Source organism: Danio rerio, chromosome 7 (genome assembly GCF_049306965.1).
Source record: "Danio rerio strain Tuebingen ecotype United States chromosome 7, GRCz12tu, whole genome shotgun sequence".
Classification (NCBI taxonomy): domain Eukaryota; kingdom Metazoa; phylum Chordata; class Actinopteri; order Cypriniformes; family Danionidae; genus Danio; species Danio rerio.
Genome location: NC_133182.1, coordinates 50181537 through 50198150, shown reverse-complemented (window position 1 = coordinate 50198150; position 16614 = coordinate 50181537). Strand labels below are relative to the sequence as shown.

The 16614-nt window shown below is 35.3% G+C and overlaps 2 protein-coding genes across 6 annotated transcripts in view; one reads left to right on the top strand and one right to left on the bottom strand.

Moving 5' to 3' along the window:
- Nucleotides 1-13477, top strand: part of sin3ab (SIN3 transcription regulator family member Ab) — a 48886-nt gene extending 35409 nt beyond the window's left edge. For 2 of the 4 annotated variants that reach the window (XM_002662877.7, XM_009303423.4), the window contains exons 18-21: nucleotides 1937-2029; nucleotides 6869-6963; nucleotides 8703-8904; nucleotides 11921-13477. In XM_002662877.7, the coding sequence (XP_002662923.1) occupies nucleotides 1937-2029; nucleotides 6869-6963; nucleotides 8703-8904; nucleotides 11921-12142 (612 nt within the window). In that variant the 3' untranslated portion in view covers nucleotides 12143-13477. Of the gene's footprint in view, nucleotides 1-743; nucleotides 2030-6868; nucleotides 6964-8702; nucleotides 8905-11920 lie in introns of those variants that run through there. The other 2 variants (XR_012382649.1, XM_073907262.1) reach the window with 2 other exon arrangements.
- The window catches only part of acana (aggrecan a), a 904300-nt gene that overhangs the window by 427354 nt on the left and 460332 nt on the right, over nucleotides 1-16614 (bottom strand). The gene's annotated exons all lie outside the window — the stretch shown is intronic.

Below are 16614 nucleotides of genomic sequence, written 5' to 3'. Positions count from 1 at the left end.
AAAAGTTTGGTTGTAGTGCTAACATGTTTATACTCGGTGCAATAGTTTGTTCGATACGAAAAAACTTAATAAACAAAGAGCACTGGTCGCTCACTTATCAAATCTGTAGAGACAGGACAATCAACAGCAACTAGAGCCGTGTCTTTATTAAGAGGAGACTACAAGCGAATCCGGATCTCAGCGTTTGCAGATGAGAACAGCTCTCGGGTAAACAATAATCCTCCTTAGACACGTAAGTTATTGTTGTCGCGCGTCGCGTACACTGTTAATCCACACGTGACTCTGAGCTCTCACAGAGAGAAAATGTAAACAAAACTTAACTGCAGCAAACTATAAAAGCAACACTTCACGCTTGTTTTGCCAACACAACGTGGCGTCTCTGTCGTCTAAACACTGTGACAGTAATGAATATTAATGAAGTTGCACAATAGAGCGCGCTGATTGGTTTGAACCAAGCCATACTTATGCATTAATGCATCACACTGTAAGACGTAATAAGACACACTCTGGCACAGACGTCCAGTCTGCACGCTGGAATACATGCTATCATGTCATAGCCTGACGCAGCTTCAAAAATTCGTTTCAAACCGGAAGTACGAATTTGCTTGAAATAACGCAAAAACAACCAATTTACACTTTTAAGTGAAATATAGGTGTCCTAATAGTGTTTTTAGCAGTGTGGGACACATATACGACTGTCAACAGCTCAAAAAATGTGTTTTGGTGTTTCGTGACCCTTTAAGTGAGAAGACACATTGTCCATCTCACTTGATTAGTAGTGGTTCTCAAATATTGGTAATACTTGAAGAAGAATATATTGGGTAAAACATTTTTAGGCCTAAAATCCTTGCCAGAAATGGTGATAATTAGATTTTTTCTCAGATGCCATGTTTTGACTGTGTATCAGTGTTTTGATCTGTTTTGTATCTATTTTGATTAGCTTCAAAAGGTGAACTTGTCAACTGTGTATGTAGTGCTGACTTTACTATCGATTTCTTGTTTTTCTTTTATTTTTTAATTGATTTTTTTATTCTGATGAGTATGCGCCTACCATCAAATAATTGCAATTACTTTTGTGCCTTGTCACTTTTGATATAAAACAAAGTCTGGCTATCAAATTGTCAGAATGTAATCAATAACTTTAATTTTGCTGCTCTTTAATGTGTTGAAACATTTTGTGAACATTTACTTTGAAAGCCACACATTAAAGGTTGAAGCTTTATGAGTAGTATAGAAAAGATATTATGGTTTAGTGACAGAGAGAGAGAGAGAGAGAAACTGTGACTTATTTATTTTCTAGTAATGTATTGACAGTGACAGTTGAAGGGACAGTAAAGGATAGTTATGTGGGAAATGCGGATAAGACCTTCGTTTTCCAACCAAACCAGTTGACCATTAGTCAAGCTATCGGTCAAGAAGCGTATTCGACCAAAATCACTTCTTATTGTTTTAATGGTTACATCTTTCAGTTTCGTTCTGTTATCTGCTAACTCTTGTCACATCCTCCTCTTTAGCTACTTTTTTCACACTTTCTGCTGTATAGATACAGGAGATGAACAGATTCATTTGTGTTAAACACTTCATTTTTATTATTTGCATTGCTATGTGACACATAAAGTGTATAAACTAATGTGTTAAAAGCTTTGGCAAAGGTTTTGTTATTCATAACAATGAATTCATTCAATTCATTCAATGAATTAAAGTAATTCCACAGATAAGACATTTTATTTACTTTCAGAATTCAGAGTGTTTTCCTGCTCTCTTTTACTTGACAGAATACAACTGGCCTTGATCATTGACTCTATTTCTAAACTGTAGAATAAAATTGATTTTTATCTCTATTTTTTATGCTTGATGAAGAAAATAATGGTTGCATTAATAATAATAATTATTACTATTGTAAGTATTGTAATGTACGTTTTTATTATCATTACAGTTATTGTTCCAGAAGTCTAAGGGGACTGTGCAGCTGGCTGTGGAGCTTTTGGACACAGAAGAAGAGAACTCTGATGGACCTGTAGATACTGAGGTATGTACCCGAGACTGATAAACAATAAAGACTCTTCTGTGTTCTTCTGGCAAAGTATAGCAGCAACATGTTCGTGCATGGTTTTATAGACCAAAAATGTTTTTGAAGTTAAAAGGTTCTTAAAGTAAAAGGCCTGGATGCGTTCAATTATGTCTTGTTTGCCCATCTTTCAAAGTACCATGGATGGATGAGTCTGATGGACAGAACCCAGTGAACTCATTTTGTCACAAACATTTCTGATGGCAAAGTTACTTCAAAAGCACAGTGCTGGACTGCCACAGATTCCACTTTTCCACTGCATGGTGCTGTTTGGTATGGCTTACTTTTGAGGGGTTTACCACTTCTGTACAGCACCTAGTACTTGATACTTTTTAGTACTAGCTTTGCTAAGGTTACAAGCATGCCGTATCACTAATAAAGCATGATGTGTAAACTCTAAAAATCACTGGTTTGTGAGAATGGGCACTACCTGTGTCATTTGATTTCCTACTCTAGACACCAAATATCCCAGATTTTAAATTAAAATTATTATTTTAAATAATAAGGAATTTAACGTGGATATTGTGATTAGGTGCAAACATTCCTTATGTTGAGACGCTTCTGTGAATTTTTGTAATGTCCCCAAGTGAGAGGCAAAAAGAAACCATCAAAATAAAGTGTGAACTATTGCTCTGCCTGTTCCAGGTTTGATGAAGAGCCACCTTCCGAAAAAAGCTAAATTTATTGTAATTGGTTAGCTGTTCTAGTGATTGGTGAACATCTTAGACTGTGTTTTACATTTACATTTAGTCATTTAGCAGACGCTTTTATCCAAGTACTGTCATGCCCCAAGAAGCCATGAAGAGACTTAAATATGTGTTAAAGAAATATGTGTTCTTGCATTAATCTGGAACTCAAATATTGCACAATAGACACAATTTCAGCTTAGAATATTGGTCAAGAGGACCATGCAGAACCTTTTTAAGGACGTACAATGCGTTGTTGTTGTTGTTGTTGTTGTTTTGACCCTTCCAACACTTTCTATTTGAATTTCTATAAGTGTGCTTTGGATTGATTTTACTAACAGCAGTAACAAAGCAGGGTTGGGCAATGTCAACCAATTTGGCATCGTATTATGTCTAATGTGAAACATCGGAGCGGACGATAGCATCAACGTCATAGGCAGCTGTGAATCAATTATTCATAAATAAATAAATAAAGTTGCACACAAAAACCACCTGTCAATCACTTTTTCCGCAAAACTGGTGTGAATAGGCAGAGTGATCTGTGTTGTTATAATGGTGTCAACAAAGTTGGTTGGTAAAAAAAGTGCACAATCAACAGGAACCAACCAACAGTATCTGAGGTTTTTACTGAAATGACTAAGTACAAGCGTGAAAGCGAAAGATTGAAGCAGTGTGATGCTGTGATATGTTACCTGATAGATTTAAAAGACCGAAGAGTCATTTGATGGAGACGAGATTAAATAATTATCATGTTTAACAACTATAGTAAGACGCAATCCAGCGCTACATCCTAAATAAACTGTCCAACGTGCACTGCTCTCTAGGGTTTTGTGCTCAAAGCAAGTCTGTGTGTGTGTCGTCACAAGATGTGCATTTTCAGCGGTGTGATGTGGAAGGAGGTCTTTTCAGAAATGCTAGGTGAAACGCCACTGTTGATGTGGATCGTTCTAAAAGGCCATTTTAAAACTACGACGTATTCGTGTAAACTGGGTGTGTTTTTTCACAAGTAGGTTGCTGCTGCAATGGGGAGCGGGCGGAGAATTTTGATGCCGGCTCAGCATCATGATGTCTACCGGCCATCTGCGATGGATGATAGCATTGATTATCAACCCAACCTTATAACAAATAAACAAAACTTGCAGTCTATTAAATTGTTTGTTGTAGTTCAGAGCGGACTTTGGGATTTGTAACCTTATTAGACCGTTTTATTAGACCCAAGTGTACGTTACACACTAACATTCTCAAAGTGAAAAAACACTACTTTAACCAAACTGCAGAACACAGACCAGTCAGGCTAAATTCAGTATAGTTGTCTCAGCACAAATTTGCTATTCCATTACTTTGCATGCTCTGCTTTAAGCTGACGGGTCTCATGAAGGCCGAGATCCATCCTTCAGAGGAACAGATTTTGTCATTCTGCTGCGTCGCAATTTCCAGCAACATCTGCTCCATCTGTGCCACCTGCTGCTGCCAGAGGTGTTGAAGGGAAAGCAAGAGAGTGTCTCTCAACTCCTGCTCTTTCCTTTTGCACCTTAGAAGAGGAGTGCGATGGAGATGAAGTACATGTTCACAAGTCACTCCAGGTTTCTCACCTGTAAGAACATCTTGTATGGTGTTCTGGCATGCTCTAAATGGCCTAAAAGTACCAAAATGAACGGATGCCCCACAGCAAGACTTCACTCCTGTTTATATGAGCCAATTCTGCTCTCTTCTGGCACAAATCATGTCCTGCACAACATCTTGTCCTGTCTTGCATATAAATATTGGTCTGCATATCAGTATTCTACACATGGACTCCAGGAGGAATGTAGGAAGACCTCACAGATACTTTCTGTTGATGAATGGATACTCCAGAGCTGTACCTCAACCAGCATCTGACAACAAAGAACCCACAAAGGTGACTTAAAAACATTTGTCCTGACAGACTCTTATTTGTGCTTGGGATTTGGGAGGGAACTTCTCTTTCAGCACAGACCGTTTGAGTTATTACTCCATTACAGTCATAGCAGATGAAAAATTGTTGGACACAGACTACAGGCGTTTTGTTGACATCCTTTACACCAGCCCCTTCGCTCTTTTGGGACTTCTTTCTTAAATTGATTTGGGCTTGTGGCACTGTTCGGGATGCTGGATAAGCTTGTCCTGACAGCTGAACATGTTCTTATGAACAGTCCCTGCGGCAGTATCCACAGGATCAGAAACAGCAAGGTACTGTTTAATGAATGGAGGGAAATGTGGGAACTGCTGATCATTTCATGAAGCCTACTGAGAAGGTAGAGGAAGGTGGCAGACGGTGGACTCTTATGAAGTTCTACATGAAAACAGACAGTTGTGTTGGACTGTTTTGCACATCTCTGTATGGATGCCATCAGCAGACTGGCAAACCTGAACCACACTGTAATCTAGGGGATGTCCTTTGTGAAACAAGGCTGTGCATCCACTTTTGCATCAGCTCCCACAGTTCCTCCAGGACTTTCAAATATATTCTGTAGCCCATCGTTCAGTAGCATCATAGGAAGACAGTAATGGGCCCTGAGAAAAATGTGGGGCATTCTGCAGTGTGTTCTCAGCCAAAGTAGCACTACATAATGTTTGAGTTATTTGAACATTGTTTAAAATTACTAAATCAAATAATGGAATTAGATTTTATTTTTATTTTATTTTTTTAGTTCTCAGTTTTTAAGTATTTAAAAAGTGATTTTAAAAGCTAATATGCATGATTTTATTCTTGCCTATTCCTGTCTTCAGCATCGGGTTTCGATTTAATAAGAATTGGTAATCTATAATAACAATAGTGATATTTTCCTCCGGTTATTTCTCTTATTAAGGATTATTTTCATTAATACTAATAATTATTTAACATAATAAATGTATATATTTTTATCTTTAATATATATATTTTATTTATTTATGTTTAATCATTGAATATTCATCTTTGCACGCTTTCGGTTTAGTCTTTAACCATGCAATGCACAATACACAAATTGTTCCTGATTAATTATCAAAGTTTTGATTTTTTTTAATTTTCTTAGAAACCTTTCAAAAAGTGAATGTATGTCAGAATATGTTTTATTTATAAATTATGGTGGCTTATATAATAATTTAAAGTGCTCTATGTCAGTATCTAATTTCAAAATGTTTACCTGTGTGTACAGTCTAGAGATGGTCGGATCGATCGTCTGGAGATCGGTATCGAACGATAATTACATTTAATGACTCTCTGATCTGGTCGATCTCACAAACCGATCACAAGTGTTTGTGTTAGTTGAATATGAGCAACATATTTAAAAGACATTGCATGTATTTAGGCCTTTTTACATGTAAGGTCTGAAAGAACTTTGCTGTTTTTGACAATATTGAAAGTTGTACGTTTTTACTTTTTATGCATCAAATATGCTGCGCTAACTTTTTCTTATTTGAGACATGTTGAAATCTTCCATCATTTGCGGTGTTTCCAAATTGCATTGTCATTTTTCTTACCAATGTTTTTTATATTTTATTTTCTGTAAAGCTGATTATTTTATCTTTGCCATGATGACTTTAAATAATATTTGACTAGATATTTTTCAAGACACTTCTATTAGTTTAACAAGGCAGGTTAGGGTAATTAGGCAAGTTATTGTATAACGATGGTATGCTCTGTAGACTATCGGAAAAAAACAAAGCTTTAAGAGGCTAATCATTTTGTCCTTAAAATGGTGTTTAAAAAATCAATATATGCTTTTGTTCCTGCCGAAATTCCAGAAGATTTATTTGAATTACCGTTTATTATTCCTAGCCATTTCTGAATTGGAGATTCCAAAACTATCACAAAAACGCACTTCTGCATTGCAGAATAAGGTCAATACATAAGTTGCATACCATGTTACATTCAGTTAAGGGTTTTTTGTTCTATTTTTCTATTAACATTTTTATTACATTCACTTTTTACATCAGAAATGTCATTGTGTTTTTTGAGTATGTAAAATAGATGGCTGTGCGTTAGACGTGTAAAACTGCCACACAGAGTTTATTCATGTCCTGGTGATCTCATTCATTCATCCATCCAACAGTTCCAGACAGTAATTCTTTTATTTATTCTGTTCGAGTAACCTTGAATGTCTGTGTGTTTCAGCGCTGGCCTGACTATGTGGAGCGGTATCTGAACACCAGCTCGGCCTCTCCAGAGCTGCGAGAGCATCTTTCCCAGAAGCCTGTGTTTCTACCCAGGTGAGGCTCAGCCAACTGCACTCATCTTTAGAGCCATGAGTCCCTTAAACTAATGAAGCATCACCTCAAGACAGGAACATCCCAGGAATGCTTACAGTAGTTTTTGGGAAAAGTCACACTGTGCAAGTGCTATCTGTTTTAATTGCATATATATATATATATAACCAAACACACTTAGGCTCTCTGCCTGCTTGCAGTCGCACTTTACTTGGAATTAATTTAATGAACACTCATTGTTAGGCTCTTTTTCTCTGTGCTTAGATGTGGACGCAGTACAGTTATATTGGTCATTATTTTACGCTTATTTATGAACTGTAATATGGAGATATGTTTGTGGAAAATGTGTGCTGAGGTGTTATCTAAAAATTGTGCACCAATTTTACTGTTTTAATTTAGGAAAACATTGAAGTTGAGCCTTTTTTAAGATTTAATAATGAGGTAAAAAAATAATTTTAACATTTTGTTTTTCATCTGTAAACACAAAAGATGTTTTTATATATGCCTGCTCTTAACAGGGGTCGGTTGAGTCATTGTGTTTTTTGCAAGGGCAACTTTTTAAAGAGGATAAAGACTGCATTTAGATAAGATGAAAATAAAAAGAGCAGGCAGAGTGCTCTGTTTAGATCTGTACTTTCCTTTTGAATAGATTTTTTTCGAATCTATTTGAAGTAGCCAACTCTTGGGTTTCAGAAAACTTGTCCTTTCTCCACATAAAGTGTGCTGTGGTCTGTTTCTGTATTCACAGATGTGTTTCTCTATGTGACTTGATTTCATCATTGTACATAAATGCTTTTATTGCCTGTAAGATTTGAGTGAGTGGACCTCGTATGCTAAGATCTCGGAGATGACATGCCCTCCCATATTAAATTCGATCTGGGTTGTCAGTTTACAAAGTGGTGCTCAAATTTAAACTGACCATAGTCTGGCACAAAGACAGATGGCTGTATTTGAGAGAGGGGCTTGTCAATAAAATTGTGGTGTGAATTTTATCCTCAAATGTGCGTGTATTTCTTTCCAACAGACATTTTCACTCTAGCATGGGCGGATGATTCGTTTGCTTGTTCTTTTATTTTTCTTAATGCATGTTTTATGTGAGGTGCTGGAGAGACGTTCATCCACAAACTGACAAGCAGTTAGTTATTTATTTATTTTCGGATTGATTAATTCTTTTTTCTGTGTGTGTGCTGTGTGAGCTTAAAAGGCATTGCACCACTTTTTTTTTTTTTTTTTTGAGATAAGGAATGCAACAAACACATCTAGTGCATGGTCGCGCAATGAATAATGCACAATGTCAACCCATATCCTAGCCATTTAACCTAATTCCCTACCTGATTTCTTTTTTGTGATGATTGGCTAGTTTCTTTAAGTGAAGTCCTGAATTCAAAATAAGAGTCATGGTTTCTATGCCCATTCACATCTGTAACCTTTGGTAAGTACACTTCTAATTTTAGTCTTTAATTGAAAATGGAAAATTAATTGTCCACCCAAAAATCTTGGCTTGTCATTATGCATTTGCTGTGGATATGAGCTTTCAATGGAGATTATCTTTTCATTTATTTATGGAGACCAAGGTGCACTGTAGACAGTTGCATTGGTGCATTTTTTTCCTATTGATTATGATCTTCCTCTCTTTAGGATGTCAGATGCTGAGCCTTAATCTCATTGATAGCATTTCAACTAAATTTAAGAAATTTAAAGGTTTCTTGAACATTAAGCGATGTGCTGTTTTTTTTTTTAAGGAACTTGAGGAGAATTCGTAAGTGCCAGAGAGGTCAGGAGATGCAGATGAGGGAGGCCAAAGAAACAGCAAAGAAATCCTCAGAGGGTGGCGATGACTCGAAAATGGAGTGCATGTTTAAGCTCAACTCGTACAAAATGGTGTACGTCTTCAAGTCAGAGGACTACATGTACCGACGCACTGCACAGCTGAGAGCACATCAGGTATACAGATGATGGAAAAGTGGTTCTCAAACTTAAGAGCCTTTCAGTTTCCAACACCGAATTTGAAAGTCTGTTGTGCACTCTTAGCATAGAACCTTTTTTCTCGATATAAAAAAAGTGTTTCAGCAATTTAATGCTGTCCTGGGTGTGGAAGATGCCACTAAATTATTATTATTATTATTATTATTTTTAATAACCCTTTGATATGTTGATCACACAAGTGTGATCAGTCTAAACTGGTACCTGGAGCAAACTATCACACCAGATTAGAAGACTCAGTTAATGATGTGATGCACTGCTAAATTCAGAGTTGTTTTTAGTCATGCGCCAAGCTTGTCGTAAATCAAAATTTAACAGTGTTTTCAAACTAAAACAACATTTATTTTAGGTTTCAGATATTTGGATACAATGGTAATAGCAAAACAACATTTATAGTTTGTATAATATATGCTAATTTCTGTGAAGATGGTTATAATAATTATTTTGAACCTAATCTTTCTTATTTAAGATACCATTTAGGTTACTAGAACATTTACTCTATTCTTTCCCCAGTTAAAGAGTCTCTTAACTTCATGTATTTCTGGTTGATGAATTAACGTGTAAATCCAGCAGCTCCAATCTCTCTACTTCAGTGTAGACAAACATGGTGTCTCTAATAAGTCAACATAGATGATATAGTATGAGAATTTTTAAGTGGTTTAAACAATGAAATGCATGTTCTTACACATATTTAAGAATCAATTTAATTAGGACCTTTGTCAATATTTGCAGAAAAAGGAACAAAACACGATATGTGCAAAAATCAAGGCTGTGGTGTGGTGATAAACTTGGTGTGTTGCAATGTAAACTTTTAAAGAAATGATTTCTAAATAATGGTCACAGTAACTGGTGTAAAGTTTAAGTGTGTTGACTAAGGAATCACCTTTATTATTTTTGGTGTAAATATGGTGATATACATTTTTATTTTTACAACCCTGAGGGCAGTGGGTATGGGGTGTGTTTGATATCAAAAATTGGGTCTTTTTACACCTGGTCGCTTGATGTGTGTTGTTTTTTTTTTTTTTTTTTTTTCTGGTCAGATGGCTATCCGATCATGAAAATTATAGGTGTGAATGCCCTTCAAAATGCCTTTGAAGTCCAACTTCTGGTTGTTGAAACCACGTACATATGTTTGACTCTTATAATAAAAAAACATAAGTAAGGGAGTATGTTAAGCAAATAGTCTGATATAACAGTACTCTTGCCACACAATGGCAATGACAAAATTGTGGATATAAGTTTATTATTATTATTATTATTATTATTATTATTATTATTATTATTAGTTTAATTCTGTTTTGACACTTTATTAACTGGTAAGCAATACAATTGATATGTTAAATATTTAATGGCAGCATTAATGTAAATGAAAGAGAAAATAAGAGATAAGAGAAAACGAATGACGAGTTGACCAGTTCTGTGTCACTTAAGACGAGAGTATTAGGTAATTCTGCACACCCAAGAACACCCATCAAAATATGTAATGGTACTCCCACCGCCGCTGACTAGAATTTTGGATCACAGTCATTTAATTAGATACTTAATTAAAGCTGATTGCATCAGATGTTCACTTTTTTAAATTAATTTAATTTATTTTTTTTATGGCTCAGTCACAGACTTCACAGACACCTAACAGGGCTGCTTTACAGTTTAGAATAAATGCATGCTAAAAGTCACAGACTCACTGATGTTCCTGGCACTCCTAATATTGGTTTCTGTCCTAGGGTGTGCAGAGTAATTCAAAAATGCTACATAATAATTGCCATCCCTGAGTAGGCAGTTACTTAACACTAGGCATGGGACAATAACCGGTTTTAAGGTTTACTGTTAAAGTTTTCTGTTATACTGTTCCTAAGGTATTTGTCAGTTTTTGTTTAGGTTTTTACATGTTTTTTTACAACTATTTTATTGAGTTTTATTATTTTTGGGGGGCAACAGTAGAAAAGGACCCTCCACATCACAAGCTATTGGTCAGTCCATGATTCAGGAAACATCTAACAAGCAAAATTCTTATAAGCAAACATCCAGCATGCTGTAGAGCTGAACAGTGCAGTGGCTAACTTTATATCCAAAGAAAAGAAAAATATCCAAAGATGCCTTTTCAAGTTGAAAATAAAGCTGTGTTTTTGAAACTAATTAAGACAGCAGAAGGCAGTGACTTATTTAAATTATTTAGCCTGACGTTTATTGTTACAAAATATTTTAGATGTTAAAAAATATATACCATCTTCAATGGGGAAAAACTTACCCAGACATTTTAAAAAGAATGTATTTTAGAGCGGTAATTACAATACCGCGAAACTGTGATATTTTTGCCCAAGGTTATCATACCATCAGAATCTTATACCGGCCCATGCATACTTAACACACTCACCTTTAACAACTTAATAAATACATAAACCTGTGGTGAATTTTCTTTCTAAAGATTATATCGTTTCATTGTGGAAAATCATAAATTGTATGAGTCGAAATTTTATGTATGTATATATATATATATAAAATTCCCCAAATCATTTGAATATTAAGTAAATATCATTGTCCAAGAAAACATTTTGTAAATGTCCTACTGTAAATACCAGAACTTTAATTAATAATGCGCATTGCTAAGATCTTGCTTTTAAAGGTAATTGTCTCAGTATTTAGATTGTTCTGAACCCTCAAATTACATATTTTTAATAGTAGTGTCTCAACTAATTATTGTCCTCCTAACAAACCATACGACAATGGCGCTTTCAGATCATGCATAGATCTCAACTTCCAAATTTCCTACCCTTATGATTGATTTGGTGGTTCACAGTTGTAAATGTCATGATATTCTTTATTATTAATAGGAACAGCACAATTTATTAAGCAACTCACAGTATAATTTGACCCCACAGTGACCACATTTACCATTATAAATCCTTCACTAAAAACAGTTAGATGCACGGTTTACATCACCACCAAGACTCCTGATGTTTTTTGTTTTTTTTTCCAGTCTCATCAGAGAGTAAGCACTCGTCTGCATCAGCGCTTTCAGATGTGGCTGGACCGATGGCGGAAAGAGCACGTGACCAGCGACATGGCAGCCACTAACCACAAGTGGCTGATGGGAGAAGGCCAGGATGGGCTGCTGCCCTGCAGGACCGTCTGCGAGCCCAAGATCCTCCACTTCCAGAACATCAACAAATACAAAGTCACCTACAGCACTACGTCATAAAGCTCAAGTCTTCAGAAGAGAGGGCTTTTCCCTCAATTTTTATGTTGTTTTTACGATGACTGAAGTAGCACTGATAATTAAACCCTGACCGCCATTGAGTTCTTTGAAGATTGCTCACTTTCTTTCTTTTTTTTAATTTTTACCTTTTTAAATTTTTAGATTGAAGACTTGTCGTTTTCGTCCCCCGCCACCCTGGACTTTATACCCAGATGGTTTGTGTCTTTCAATCATGAGAGCAAGGAAACCCTTCTTGCAAATGCTGCAGCTCCAGTCAGACTCTGCTTCAATTCCCAAGACAATAAGAGTCACTTTTGTCTGATTTTTGAGAGGCTTTTTTTGTGGAAAGGATGGTTTACACGTACAGGTCAAATCCAAGCCCATTTGTATATCCTTTTTTTATTTCCATCTACTCAAGGGGAATAGTAGTTTATTAGCAATATGTCTTTGGTGGTTCACTTCAACCACACGTTCAACAGAAAATCTCAAATCAGTTTTTTTATTTAAGAAAAAGTCTCTACGTTTGAGGAGGCTTCGCAGCTAAACACAAGTACTGATGATGAAGGTGATGTGAATTTCCCTAGTGTATTGTTCGCAATATACACCAAATGTAATTATGGTTTCCTTTCGCAGGTTAATTACAGCACCATTAATGAAGGTATTACTGCTAACGAATATACCAGCCACAACGTGTCAATCAGGAACGCCACATTCAGATCAGTCACAAGAAGCTCTTGTAATGTAAATACGATGCGTGTATATATATAAATATATGCCAGACTGTTTATATTCCGACAACCTTCACTGTTACGTAGTCCAGCTACTAGGCTTCCTTATCAGCATAGTGGAGGAGGCTAACGCTGGGATGTTTAAGAGGAAAAAACAACACTTTATGACTATTCTTACCAAAGGGAGTACTTGTTGAAAGTGTTTCGTCTGGTCACTCTTGTCTCTTCTTTCTTTCTTTTCTTCACGTGGTCACTGAAATGTTCATTTTGACAGCTTCAAGTTCGTCCAGAACCTGAGATGTTTATTTTTATTTGACATTCTATATTTGGCCCTTATCCGGACTTGTATTCCAATTTGTGATATCACTGCCTGTGTTCTTCTGAGTAGAACTTAGAGACGATCCTGTTTGGTCCCATAATAACGAGAAGCCCGGAGATGTAACTTGAGGCGCATTTGTGTGTGTTTTGAGGCTTTGGGTTATGCTGATGAATATGTCAAACATATTTAAAGAAGGCAATGACGGCATGTTTCTATGTTCTCATGTACAGCCCTTTTATATTATTCATTATTGTTTTAAAGATTGAAATAAAACAGAATTGTAGTAGATCACCCTGCTGCGCGGCAAGCTGTCTGGGAATGTGTTGGTCAATAATGCATGCCTGTTTTCAGTCTGAATGGATTCTGAATATGAGGGTGTATAATTAATGTGGACTGAAACGCTGTAGTTTTGCACACTGGCAGCAGAGGGAGCCGTCGGACCATCTCCTGGGGGCTGGTATAGTTTTAAAATATGACTATTATGAGTTCACTTTAAACATCACTCACTCACTTTGACATTAAGGCATATTTTGACATCGATGCATGCAGTTATTCGTTTGAAATGCTAGGTTTCTCTAGCTAATTCAGCTTTTTATGACTTTTTTTTACATTGTAAAACCCAACAGTTAACTTTATCAAAGGAAATGAGTGTACAGTGTTAAACTCAATGTAATGAAAGTTAACTTATTTAAAAAGAGTTTTGAACTCAGTGTTGAGGGTAATGAATTAATTAAATACCTCATTACTTTAACTTAAACAGAGTAAGTTCACAGGACTCGTATAGATTAGTTTCTTAACTCAAATGATTCGTAGCAATCAGTTTTCTTAAATGCTTATTGAGTTTTACAGTACTCAGTTGGTTTGAGTTCTTTATTTATTCTGTTTTACTGTGCTCAAATTGCTTCGTTTACTCAAATGGGGTAAGTTCACAGTACTCATTAGGATTAGTTTTTGGAATTAAATGGTTTGTTGCAATTGGTTGGCTCAAACGATTTGAGTTACCTCAACTTTTTGGGTTTTACAGCGTAGAAATAAGGATCTAGAATGTAGTATAGTATCTATGTGTGTACATTTTAGCTGACACTTTTTGCATTGGTTTAGTATGGCTCATTATTTAATTATGATTTGCGCGCATCAAGCAGTCCCTGGAGAAATGGGTCATTACAAGGCTTTCCAAGTCCATTACACTTGGAGCAAAAAAATGGAAAATGAGATGATTTAAGATGCCAGCACTTTGTTTGACCCCTGTTTGATTCTATTTTTAAAGACACTGATACGTTTAGCATTTATCCATGTACTGATACGTTATGAATGAGTGATTAGATTAATGAGCCTTGCCTTTTGTATGAGTGTGCTTGTCACTTTTATTTGTCAAGTTCAAGAAGGCAATCTAAGATGACTTGAGCTTTGTTTTTATGGAAGATTGTCCTGCTGGAAGTGACTGTCACAAGATTGCTTCACTGGAGTCATAAAGGAATGGAAATGGTCAGCAATACTCAGGTAGGCTGTGAGTTTTTCTGATATACATTCTGTAATAAAGGGTTTGTTCATACAATAAATTAAAATTCAAGATAGCACTTTACTTTAAGGCGTGTTCATAACACTGTCGTGAAACTTTTATAATGTGAGTGAGATTTTATCTGTGCTTAAAACAGCAGTTATTAAGTGTCATACGCTCAATTATGACATTTCAAATGCAAATATGCGATTACACTGCAAAAAATGCTTTTCTTGCTTTTTTTTTGTCTCGTTTCTAGTCTAAATATCTAAAATTTCTTATATCAAGAAGCATTTTCTAGACAAGCAAAACATAATGTCTTCTTTTGAGAAATAATATGCCAATATTAAGTGAGTTTTTCCTTAAAACAAGCAAAATAATCTGCCAATGGGGTAAGCAAAATAATCTTGTTTTTTCTTTTGACGTAAGATTGTTTTGCTTACCCCATTGGCAGATTATTTTGCTTGTTTTAAGAACAAAATCACTTAATATTGGCTAATTATTTCTCAAAACAAGACAATATGTTTTGTTTGTCTAGGAAATTCTTATTGATTTAGGAATTTTTAGACATTTGAACTAGAAACAAGACAAAAAATCTAAGCAAGAAAAGGATTTTTTGCAGTGTATTTGTTATCTCTTGATGTAAACAAATACATCATAACCTATTTTTGTTCTTGTCATGACCACTTGACATTATTAAGATTACATAAATCTGTCATAAACATGATTGTCATGAAGACATTATTATTGTCATGCATTTATTTATTTTTATTTTTTAAACTACAGTGGTACAAGCTGAATTTGTCATTAAAATGTAATTAAATATGTTAATGATGCTCTTAAATTATTTAAAAGAGTAATGACTTCTTTAATGAGACTTTTCAATGACAAATAGTTTATTCCACTGAAAAAAGTGAAAAGAAAAATATTTATGACAGCATTATAATGGCCTCATGACAATCATGTTTATGACAGATTTATGACAACATAAAAAAATTCACTTTCTATTTAAAATGTCATAATTGAGCCAATTGACACACACTTAATAATTGTCCTAAGCATGCATAAAATCTCATTCATTTCATGTCATGATTATAAACGTCTCATGACAGTCTTAAAAATACCCCTTCAACTAAAGTGTTACCAAATTCAACATCTTCAAAACACAATTAAAGATATTTTAGATGAAATCCAAGAGCTCCGTCTTCCACAATAGATGTTCAACATCCAGAAAATGAACAGGAAAATTGACAAAACATTCTGTGACTTCAGTGGTTAAACTAAACATTTGAAAACACCTTTGTGTGCCAAAAAAAGGTCAAATGATTTCTCCAGTGTCTTCACTTTCTTGTCACTTCATCAGGGTCAGAGTTTACTATTGGTCAGCAGTGCAACAAATTAGCAGTGTATGGCCCTTAGTAAACAGGCACCAGAACCTGAGGCAGTGAAAAAAAAGACTTTGGTGATAATTTTTACTGGTACTTTTGTTTGGTGCAAAACTCTTCTTTGAGCTTCATGTGATTACAGTTAAATCAGTTGATATGTCAAAAAAACTTCATAGCAGCATCATCAATTTTTAGGGACATTTTTAGAACATTCAGTTTGTATCACTGTAGTTGGGGTCAATAAAAATATTAATGATGCCATTAAATAACACTTAATAAATTATATGACAATTGTAATGGCCTTATTGCAATCATGTTTATGACAGATTTATGACAAGTTGTATCATCTTGATAATGTCAAGTTGTCATAGCAAACAAATGTCATCTTTCCATTTAAAATGTCATAATTGAGCCAATTGGCACACAATAACTGTTGTCATAAGCAAAGCATAAAATCGCATTCGCATTCATGAGAGTCTTATAACCACCCCTTCAAGTAAAGTGTTACCTTATTCAGTAAATAAATACTCAAGTAATTTATGTCA